Source organism: Calliphora vicina, chromosome 1 (assembly GCF_958450345.1).
Source record: "Calliphora vicina chromosome 1, idCalVici1.1, whole genome shotgun sequence".
Lineage (NCBI taxonomy): Eukaryota > Metazoa > Arthropoda > Insecta > Diptera > Calliphoridae > Calliphora > Calliphora vicina.
In genome coordinates this window covers 118,262,362-118,274,706 of record NC_088780.1, presented here as the reverse complement: position 1 = coordinate 118,274,706, position 12,345 = coordinate 118,262,362, and the positions used below count along the sequence as shown (strand labels likewise).

Sequence of the window (12,345 nt, the reverse complement as noted above, 5' to 3'; positions counted from 1 at the left end):
AAGAGTACCATCATAAAATAATATTAATGATTGACATGAAAGACAACACAAGATAAGGATGGATATGAATCTGAATAAGTTTAAGTCGTGTAGTTTCTTAAACTTTTGGCAAAAGAAACAACAATATAAAGAAAAAACAAAAAATTTGCTGAGATTATCAATGTGAGAAATATTTACTGAAGCAAATATAAATAAATTGTGTGCTTAAAAACAAAAAAAAACTGAAATTATACTTACAAAAAGACAATGGGATATTGTATTGAATGGTTGAATGATTATTGTAGACGTACCTGAAGAAAAGATGAAAAATAGAAGACACAAATTAGTAAAAGGCACAATAGATAAGTTGGCAAAATGAATGGGAAAAGATAATTGAATACATACGTATGTGTATGTAAAGTTTGAAATTTAAATTGTATTGTGGTTAAAGCACAATAATATTAGGGTCATTCACAGTTGCCATAAAAATTGTGTCCTAAAGCTAAAAAAAATTTAAATTATTACAAATGTATTTCTGATGTGCAAAAAAATTCTCAGCTAATGTTTACTATATATCGTCTGCATTACTATGAAGTATGTATTCGGATTTTCAAAATCTCTTAAAATCTAACCACAAAGTTTTAACCTCTACTGAAAATTTTGAGTTGATCAAGTGCGATATTATTTAATTGGGTCATAAATATGATTAATATGGGTCATATTATGATTGATTTATATCATAATATGATTATTTCAGAACATATTATGATAGTTTATGATATTAATAATGATCGTAATAAATTTGGACTACAATCATAAATCTTATCATAATATGTTGCTCTTAGCTTATGTTCACCACATTCATTTTTTTCTCTGTGTGTCTGCTATAGTCTGTTTTGTAATCGGTAATATATAAGAGCAACTTTACTAAGAGATTGACTGATTCAAAAGCTATATGCATATAATATGGTCCAAAAAAACCCTTTTTAGTTATGGAAAATTTTACTATTTAAGGTTATTTGGTATTTTTAGATATTTGACCATATAGGAAAGGAAATAGTTATAAAACTTTGTATTTTAGTTGAAAATTCAGATATCTATAAATCTATCAAATTGTTTATATTCCGAAAATTCAACTTTACTGCCTTTGTTTCAAAGAAATCTGACTATTTATATTTCGACAGGCATATTGCCTGTTATATTATAAAGGGACCTGTCGGGTCACACCTTTAGTTGATACTCCTTATCTCGTTTGAAGGTTAGTTCTGCGAGACAGAGGAGGTTGATTGTCAACTGCTTTAAATACACATCTCATATGACAAACTACCAAATCTTACTTAAATATAAGACAATGGCAGAATTTTTCATTAAGGAAATACCATCAGAATGTAAATATTGGAATATGATTGTAACACCAATGGGTCTTAAATTTTAGTGGTATTGTGGTATTGTCCTCCGGACCAGCCAAGTAAATCTACTCTCCTTTGGACTTCTTGAAGGCAATTGAGACATATAGATATCAACTAACAGAGCTTCGAATTGCAGTAAATATATAAATTCAAGCTTAATTGACAAAAATCTTAATTGGGAATTATGTAGGACATTCATACCATAAATCCGTTACCAAAATCTAATTATTTAGCTTTACTAAAAGTCTTTTATTTAAATGAAATTCATTCGTAGATGAATTAATTAATAACCGAATTCATTCAACCTTTGAATGTTTAAATTTTTCTTCCATTAATTTATTTTTTGTTTTATTTGAATTGAAACAAATTTGCATCAGCCTATTTGTAATAGATTTGAACTGAAGAAAATATTAATTATTCTAAATATCTTAAGCTATTTTGTAATAGATTTGAATTAAAGAAAACTTGAGTGATTCAATTAGAAATTAATTCTATAAAGAATGAATTCTTAAAGTAAGGACACCGAATTAATTCGTACTTAATGGTTTATTGTTATTGTTAAGAGAATTTCTTTTTAACTTGATTTTAATCATTTAATTAAGAATTAATACTTGCGAAAATTTGTCAACTAACTAGCACCTCCGATGTCTATCAGAATTGAGAAGAATCGTAAAAAACACAGAATGTCGGGTAAACGGTTTAGTACTTTTTTGAATATAATTTGCGCAGTCAGACCTCATAAATCTCGGAACAAAAAATATACTTTTTCTTCCTAATAGTACTGTTTAATATTTTCAATTTGTATATAGTATGTATGTATATTATACACAAAATACATCTACGTTTTGCTTCTAATAGTACTAAATATATCTATTACTTTGATAATTTAATTCATTAACTGGTAACATGAAAATAGGATCAAGACCCAATGATATAATTAATCACATAGATAATATAATAAATATGTTGAAATTCTAATGACAGGAACCATTTCCTGTCATTTTATCCATATTATTCAAATTTTAACATTAATTTAAAACGTTGGCTAAAATTCCTACAATATTTCGTTTAAAGTTGTTATCATCTGTGAAGTTTTTTTTCGTATTTTTCTGCTTTGTATTTCATTGTGCTTTTGATATCAAATTAGTTACAGAGAATAACTTTTGAAGGGAGGCGCAGTGTGAACGAGCGACAGCCAAGAAAAAGTTTTTTTATTCTATAATAAATGCTCATAGAAATGGCTAAAATTATTCATGGAATAATTTAACAAAAAGCGAAATATAATTTAAATAAATCGAGTTGTTTGATAAGGCAACAGAAAATAGACACGACAAACTATTTCTAAAGCAATTATATAGATTTGATGGAAAATTTTACACAGTCAAGGGAATAGCATGGAAAAACAAAAATGAAGACAGAGTTTCCCTATTAAATTTTTATTGTAAAGATTTGTTTGTTTAGGAAAAACTTAAAGGTCTTATTTCGTAAAGTAAATTTTTTAGATAGGTTAACAAATTGGCATTTTTGCATCTCCTTTCATTGGCGGCTGGATACATGGAATTTATCAAATGATGCAAATCACTATAAGTCTGGAGAAAATATTATTAATATTTTAAAGAAGTTTAAAGCTAAAATATCGCTTACATTGATATTTCTCCAAGTTAAATTATAGTGCAATTTTATAGTATCTATGTTGTCGGAACATAATTCTGATGTTTCCACAAAATAAGCTTCTTCTGGGGTTATACGCACTTCTTCAGTATTGTCATCGGAATCCTGATATTGTAAAATATTTAAAATAATATCACGTCTTTGGGCCAATCGATTCCATGGGGAGAAACTAAATTTCATTTGGGTGCAATTTACAGCCATACAATTGTATATGTGCAGTTCAGTTGATAAATGTTTTTCGGAAAAGTAACCTAGATTTAAGAAAATGACTGGAAAACAGTTTCAAAATGATAGATACTCGCTAAGCTTGTTTTGCTGTGATTTGTATTTCAAATTAAGTTGAGCAAGCAAAGCTTATTGCTGGCTTAATGAAAACCATATAAGGGCAGCAACAAAATTTGCAATAATTCGTACAATTATATTTGTAGTTGCAATGAAAACGCTTTTTTTTAACCTTAGTTCAATGTTTCAAACTAACCATTTTCTATATAAAAGCAGGCATCTTTATCGGCAAAAATATTTAGATATTTTTCTTTAAATATTTTCTTGAATTCCTTGAGATCATCCACGGCTTCTTCTATGACCAAATACATTTTAGGATTTCTTTTAAATTTCGTAGTTGGCTCAGTAACATGACCTTTAATACCCTTATCGGTAATGTACAGAACACATCGAACATATTGAGTGTCCAGAGTGAAGATTATTTTATTTTCTGGACTGAAAAAGAAGGGTATTAAATTTGTGTTTGTAAAAGTAAACATTTTTTACTCATTTATATCGGGTTCTAATTTCCAAAATTTGAAGGGAAAATGTTCATATCGTTTAAATGCAAAACCAAAGTAGCCTTAAATAATACAAATAAAGAAAACAAGTTTCGCCTTTCATGGTAAATATGGTTTATATATTTTCCACCATCTTACCCAATCTATTAGTATGTAGGACAACCGTTCGCTTCTCTCTATTATATTCCGATTTCAAAATATGCTCAGTGGTCCAATGCGAATAAGTACAGGTTTGAAGATCTTCCTGCTCGCACTCTGTTATATGTAATTCCGAACTGGAGTCATTCAAAATCATATTTACAGTGTTGGATTCGAAAGGTTTGATTGTGTGCAGTCCACTCCTAGATAGATTGGCCGTATGTAAAGAAGACATAGAAACAGAGGGTTTTAATTTAGATTTTCTCAAATCTTCTCGACGTTTATTGGTAATGGGAAATTTTGATTTGAAAGATTTAAGATCCATTATTTTACGCACTCTTAATTTATACAGCCATTTAATACTATTTATTAGTTTTACTAATTGGACAAACGATATTGATTTTTTAATAGAGTCAGTAGCCGTTTCTTCAGTTGCATCATGTTTTATTATGCGTATCGGTTCATCTGGAGGAAAAATAGCAATTATTCGCTCCGGATTACTTTGCATGGGACCGAACGTAAATATATGTTTATTTTCAGCGCTTGCTTCCCGGTTAACATCAGAACGCTTTCGTTTCAATAGGCCTGCTTTACTTTTACTTCTATGCTGACTCGCTTTCAATTCATCTTCTTGTATTTCTTTGGGAAATTTTAATGAGGAAATCATTCGTGGTAATATATATCTGTGCATATGTCTTATTTGGGATTTATTGAGCGCGGTAGTTATAGGGAAGTCATGAATATTTAAAACCCCTTCAAAGCCACGAGCACAATTTTGTTTATTCCAATCTTTACCAGCTAAACGTACATTGGAAAGAGAGGTCCTGAAAAAACTTTCTTGTGAGGGATGCTGTAACTTCAATATAGAATCGCTTAAGCCTCCTTTTTGGGGTTTAAGAAAAGGTAAATGTTTTGTAACCGGCTTTGTGACCAAATTTAACGTTTGCGCTGTTGGAATTTGTGGCCGCGACAACTTTTTAGAGGCTTTATTTATTTCTATAGGAATGACCGGGTTTTGAATAAATTTCGTTACGGTTTCATAATGGCACACTACAGGTTTACCCCAATAACAAAGATGTTCTGGCAATTGTATAGTTAAAACAAACCAGGGACAGTGAGGATCAGTATCTTTAAACTCGTCTAGTTTCAAGGAAAGCGATCTTTCTGTTAAACTTTTGAAAACTCTAGAATGTCTTTGGTATAATTGTGCATATAATGGTATATGAACATTTTCATCTATCACTAATTTTGAATTATTATAGTGCCAGGACATGTTGAAACTATTGAAATCAAAATGTTGAGGTTTCTGAACTTCATACAATTGATAGATGCCACCCAAGATGAAATATTGCTTAAGATTTATCTGCAGAAAGTATATAAAAATATAAAAACTTAAACATACTAAATTACATTTTTAAAAACTCCCATACCTCGCCTGCTTCTAAATCCAGGAATTTGGGATTATATATACTATTAATAAAATCTTCATATTGTTTTTGTTCTTCTTTCAAAAAGAGCTCCGTAATATCGGGAAACATATCATCTTCTATACTGGGAGGTTCGTAAGTCGGTTTTGCTATTTTTGGTTTCTTACTTTTGGAAACTCCCTTTTTATTTTCATCTTTCTGTTTACATTTCTTCTCCTCCTGTTGTTCAAAGAGTATTAATTTGTCTTCATATTCCTGCCGTTTTGCTATCAATTCATTTCGAACTCGATTTTGTATTTCTAATTGCATTAACCATTCATTAGCCATACAATTGGTTAAATCTTGTACACCAGCACTCTTAGTATCAGGAGGCCTTAAGATTTCTTGAGAGAAGCTTTTAGCATTTTCACTGATGTGATCGAAATTCATATGTAAGGCACGAAGAGTAAAATTTGCATGCATCATGAATGAGGGTATATGAAGAGTTATTTTGACTCCATGAAAATTAGCAATTAGCCGGGGTTCTCTGTAAGTTGTTGGCGTTGAAACTAATACATTTAAAAATAATACAATTTGAATGCCTATCTTAAAAATTGCACTAACAATAGGTCTTAATATTGAAATATGTTACAATATTTTTGGTAACACAAAAAACAAAATTTATTTTGGATAAATTTTCCATTCATAATTAATGAAATTGAGACATATACATATGTACATATCGCTCATTTGCTGCAACAACGTCATAATTCAAAAAAAGTCGTTTCAAGAAAAACGGCTTTGAATGTTTCATGACATTTTACTATTTCTTCAATAAATTTTCAATAAATCATGTGATTTCAGAAATAAAACCTGATTTAAATAGTAGATATTAATATATTTCTAATCTGTTAACCCAAATTTTTACTTGTCAAATATACGAGAAAACATGAATTTTCATTTTGACGTTTACAACGAAAAAATACTCTCATACAAAAAATAATTGCCTTTTTTTAAAACTGATAAAACTATATGAAAGACTAAAGAACGGCGCATATTTTGTATTACTCAGTTCAAAACACCCGGATTTTGAGTTATGACGTTGTTGCTTGAGCGATATGTAGTTAGTGATAACTTTAAGTTATGTTTTAATGGTTAATAAGGATTATTATTACGTACTCTAGTTGTTTAAAACATATTGGCACATTTTTCAATGACCAAATATGTAGTCGAAAATTTTCAGCTTGATAGCTGTAATCCATAGTAATGGGATCTATGGCACTAAAATGTGAAAATAAAAATTATAAAACAGCTGCAATCTATATACATATATAACAAAATAAATCTTACTTCATATAAGTCTCTTCTGAACACAAAACTCGATATGTGAAACGATTGAAAAACTCGGCAATCTCTTGCTGTAAACTACGTCTCAGTCTTTTAACATCATTTAATTTATCTATACAACATTTAGCTACTTCAATATTGTTATCCAAAAAATCATCCATTCTCGTTAATATTTGAAGACAAAATTCTATGTCTCTGTTGTATTCCCCGCCAAAATTGTGTTTATACTTAGCTTTCAGATTACAATAAGTTAAGTCTTTACGAAAAAGATTTTGTGTCAAAATACTATGTTCATCGATGGACAGTAACCAATCGATAGAGTTTTGTTTGGAAATATTTTCAAAATATTTTAGTTTCTCAATAGATAAACGTATATCGGGTGGTATATAGGCTTTGGGAAGAGGACAACAGTTTACATAATCTTGCCATTTATTACTGATCAATTGTTTTTCATTTATTTGCGCCACTATTTTAGAGGATTCTGATCAGAATAAGGATAATAAATGGTTATTTTATTTAAATGTTTCTCTCTTTGGTTTACAAATAAATTACCTTTTATGTAATTTAAACATTCTTTAAGATTCGTTATATGATTTGCATACTTTTGCTCTTTGGCATGTATTTCCTCTTTTGTTAAAAATTCATACATCTTTTCTGAAGTCACTTTTTCTTTTAGAATTTTAGATTTTTTTGGTGGCATCGAGAAAATTGTTTAAAAACCACAAAAAGGAATTTCAATACAATATTTAAGTAAAATATTTTGAAAACACGTACATAGATTTTTGTTGTTTCGACAACAAACACAATATTTCTTCCTGACAAATACATAGGTTTTGACAAAATTGAATTTGTCAAATAAAAAAAAACTACAAGACTAAATAATTTAATAGCAAGAGAGTTTCAGAAATTACCAAAAATTAGTCCTCGGGAGGTTTGCAATAATCCAAATTCGAACTGTTGGCCTCTTATTTCTAAAAGACAGTTTGCCATTTAAAATGGTTGTGAAAGAAATGAATTGTAGTTCTCGTTTCAGATGAATCCAGTGCTGTACAAATAAGACAGACAAGTTTGGTGGTCCCAATATCCTGTTGTGGGCTGTTTTTCAGATTACGATATGGGTACAAATCATATAACAAATACTGTGAATGAATCTGTATCCGATATCCATTTGAATCGATGTTATGTATCCAGGGCCCAAACGAGTTTTGAAGTGGGTGGCCAATCCTTAGATATCAATCCCTTAGATCGTAAAATTCGGAATCAAAATTACACCTCGAGGGAAGTTTTATCAGATACGGTAGGGTTATAAGTAGGGTTCCTAATTTCCCGGACTTTTTTCTTTCCCGGGAGGAAATTAAAAAATCGTTTCATTCCCGGGAATTTTTTAACACTAAATTAAACCAAAAACCAGAAATTTTTTCGAATAAACTTCTAATTGTATCAGGGTTTTAAAAGAAGTATAAAATAACTATATTTGGTTGTACAATGTTGGTCCAGCCTTTATAATGGTTTCTAATTTAATAGTGGCATTTTATCGGTATTGTCACAGTCGTAGTTTTAATCAGTATAAAATCAATAAATTCTTTGTTTAATTAAAAACATAACAATTTCGACTATGTTAAATCTGTAAAACATGCGTAATAATTAAAGACATTTGAACCACTATTATTGTTATAATTTTCGATAAATTGAATATCCCTAAAAGTTGTAATGTTAGGCATCTTAATAATTCCTTTAAGAATATTAACTTTAAATTAGATTCATTCTTAATATCCAAATTTTTCTTATGGCTTGAGTTGTGTGAAAAATATTCGGTTATTTCAACCGTAATACTTCTTTGCCAACTGACTATCTGTTGCTAGAACCGAAAAAATCTATGGATATAATAGAATGATTCAATTAGCAACAAATTTGGCCATCGAAACGAATCTGAAAATTGTAACTTTAGAAGAAAACTTATGAAGAAATTCCCATAAATTCCCGACAAACATTTCCCGAAAATTAACAAAAAAATATTCCCGGGAAATTTTTCCCGCGTAGGAACCCTAGGTAGGGTTATAAGTGAATGACAAAATATTTCAAAGGAGACGATTACATCTTTAATTGGTTCAATCATCGTAGCTGTAAAACAGTACTAATAATCAAGTATCAAACAAAATACTGAGTCCAGACTAGAAGATATGAAACCCAATGGCGTTTTCTTTTCTTACACAAAATGTTGCCAACATATTTTGTACACACAGAAAACAGATTGGTCGGAATTCGGTATTTATTATAAACATTTAATAACGTAAACTGAAAATTTATTGTAATTATTAAAAAAGTATACATTTTACAGTTTTTCTATGTTTAGAATTGAAAAATCATAATCATAATTAAATTGAGGTTCTAGCAACTGTAAAATAAGAATATTTAACCGGTTTGTGTCTTTACTAAGCTTTATTCGATAGATTCGGAAATGACAATCGAATTAAATCAACAATATTAATGATTGTGATCGAAAAATTCGATTAAGACGTAAGAAAACCAAATTCGGTGTTTACAAGCGATACAAAATAAAAAATGGTAAATAGTTTTGACATTTGTTCAAAATAAATATTAAACTAAATTCTAAAATACAATATTATTTGTTTAAAAGAAAATAAAAACCAGAAAAGTCGATTTAAATAATTAATATTAGCGGGTTAATACAAGGGAAAGTAAGTTTCATAATTATTTTAACTGATATCCGGATACAAAATAAGTATATGAATGAATACTACATACATACATATTTTGTAGAAGAATCTTTCTTAATTTCATTAAAGACATATTGATATTGTTTTAGGTGTAAAGGAATCAAAGATGAAAGGTAATTCCCCAAAAATGCATACAATCAAGATAACGAAGAATAATTCAAACCCTAATCATCCGGATATTATTTAAAACCAATCCATATCATGCATAAGACATATCATGCATAAGAAATTCAGTTTTCAGTCGTGGTTGCACAACATTATTTGTCTTGGTCTATCGTTCAATTCATCTTTTATGTATGGACACCTGGAACGTGCTGTCATGTTATAATATACAAATATGTATTAAATTATATTTTGTGTTTCTTTATATTTTAAATAAATTTAAATAAACGGAATGAAATGGAATGGAATGTTTGAAAATTTATTGATTATAGCTACTAATATTTTCAGTCATTTTCACCGAATTGTGTTTGAATACAGTTACGTGTACTATATAATTCAGCTATTTCAATCGAATTAAGAGATAGTAATTGCAACCGACAAAATTCGATTGGCGACAAATTCAGTTGCCACAACGAATCTGTTTTCTCTGTGTACCATTCATTAAAGGATACTAATACCGTCATAGCCCCAAAACAGCTGCTCAAACAAAAGAAAAATTGTTACATTTTGCACAATAAGAAAAAAAGATTATTAAAGAATAAGGGTCCTCATGTAAACGCTTAAAAGCCTCGCAAACTGTGCAATCTGTGCATTTTTACACTCTCGCAAATGAAATGTCAAAAAATGTATGGAAATTCGTTTGCACAACTCCGATAAGTTTGCGCGACAATTTAGACTCGCAAACTTGAATTTATTGTGCATTTGATGAATCAGCTGCTTTTGTTTACTTTTATTTATAAGAAATAAAAATCAAATAAAATATAAAAATTTTGTGCATGTTAAAATTGTGTAACTTTGGAACAGAATGATTGTATTAAATGACATTGTGTATGAAAACATTAACCAACTGCTAGAAAAATAGAGAGCCATTTAAAATTGCTAATTTTGAGATTGCTTTGAAAGTTGAAATTGAATTTGAACAGAAAGATATGATTGAAATCATTTTGCACAGTATATAACTATTATTTCAATACTGAAAGCTTTAACAAGTTGGCAACACTTTACTGTACAAAAGGTGGCATATTCAAAATTTGCGTAAATTTTGGAACACTCTTTAGTTTTTAGTTGTACGGTACGGCTGAACAGCCCAATATATTCAAAACATTCGTAACACATACTTTTCAAAAGTAACGACAAATGTCGGGTCAATAGCGTTAGGAATTTGGAAATAGTTATGAGTACGAATATCAAAACTCATTAAGAACAAAAAACGTTTATTGATAAAACAATTATACTCAGGTCTCGTTTTATGCGATAGATGCGTTCCAAAAAAAATCGCATAAATTGAATTCGCATAAAACGATACTCTAGCGTCATATAAAAACTAATGATTCGTTCCAAAATTTTTAAAAACCCCATAAATTCAAATTTTAATTAAAAATCCAGAGCAAAATCGCATACAAAAAATCAACAAAAATATATTTATTTCATTTACTTAAACAGTAAAAACCAAAACCCTTTAAAAAAAAATAAACAAAAATATAATATTAATTCATTAATAACAGAAAAAACAGAAAATAATCAAAAAAAATAATCTAAAACATTTTTAAAGGAAATTCTGTAAATTTGTATGATCAATCTGAATGACTGAACGTCATTTTCATCACTAGATGATATAATCATATCATCATATTGTAAAATATCATTTTCATCACTAGAATTTAAAAAAAAAACATCTAAAATTTTAGAATCTGTTAAAATTCCAAAAAAAATTGTGAATTTAAAACCGCATAAATTTGAATCCGCAATAAACGAGACCTGAGTGTATATGTATATTTACTTACTCAAGTTCTTGTAATTGAAAAAGAAAAAAGCATTTCTTATCTTTAAACATTAATCAAATTTTTTGTACGTTTATTTTTTTAATAATGACTACAAAATTTATTTATTTAACCACAAAAAAATCTACAAAAATTAAAATGCACTCAAATAATTATAGATGCTTTATCTAATGCTACTTCAATAAACAGACACAGACATAAGAGTATTTAGAACACGACGTAAAAAAAGAACACTTAAGGGCTGATGATTTACCATCTAAAATTATCTACCAAATAAGTACCTAATGATGGTGTCTGGGTGATATTTAGACATAACTACACACAACGCTCATAAGCGGCAGCAACTAAAATTTAATTGATGTTTATTCATAAATATAATTTGAAGAGTGGAAGTACTACAATATACATTTACTGTATTTACAATTAACAACAAAGCCCAAATGCCAGGGGGAAAGAAAACAAATCTTATCACTACAAATAAATCAATGAGCAGGGCTTCAAGAGCACAATTTATTTGAGTTTACAAATAAATTATTATTGAAAAACTCAAAAAGAACTGTAAATAATAAACAGTAATTCAACTAACTCACTGTCATTAGTGCAAGTGGGTATGTGGTTGTATGAATGACTCTTTGATATTTACTAAATGATAACCTTGTTGTCCTCCTTCTCCTTGGTCTTTTTTTTACACATTTTGTTGCATTTTACATTATCAACAGTATTTAATTATAAGTTGTGAGTGATATTTATAAAAACAGTATATCGTCACCTTAAATGCAAACGGACGTAACTACACAAATTCATGCTACATCAGACTACATCACGCAAATTTTTAGACCCCTGCGAACAAAAATTACAAATTTATTAAAGAAATTCAAACGCAAAAAATGTCCAAGAATACATTCTTATTATTGATTTTATAAGGTTTTTTG

The 12,345-nt window shown here is 28.9% G+C and overlaps 3 protein-coding genes across 4 annotated transcripts in view; all 3 read right to left on the bottom strand.

The window, feature by feature from the left end:
• The window catches only part of LOC135963674 (protein toll-like), a 235,536-nt gene that overhangs the window by 174,290 nt on the left and 48,901 nt on the right, over positions 1 to 12,345 (bottom strand). The gene's annotated exons all lie outside the window — the stretch shown is intronic.
• LOC135955995 (uncharacterized) lies at positions 2,846 to 5,940 on the bottom strand. The gene is made up of 6 exons (XM_065506451.1): positions 5,410 to 5,940; positions 3,980 to 5,342; positions 3,828 to 3,903; positions 3,538 to 3,776; positions 3,033 to 3,310; positions 2,846 to 2,977 (listed from the first exon to the last, which is right to left on the bottom strand). Exons 1-6 carry the CDS (start codon positions 5,869 to 5,871, stop codon positions 2,846 to 2,848), a joined length of 2,550 nt encoding a protein of 849 aa, XP_065362523.1. The 5' UTR covers positions 5,872 to 5,940.
• LOC135952415 (uncharacterized) lies at positions 6,510 to 7,471 on the bottom strand. The gene is made up of 4 exons (XM_065502343.1): positions 7,285 to 7,471; positions 6,736 to 7,213; positions 6,565 to 6,666; positions 6,510 to 6,519 (listed from the first exon to the last, which is right to left on the bottom strand). The coding sequence occupies exons 1-4, from the start codon at positions 7,430 to 7,432 to the stop codon at positions 6,510 to 6,512; spliced, it is 738 nt and encodes a 245-aa protein (XP_065358415.1). The 5' UTR covers positions 7,433 to 7,471.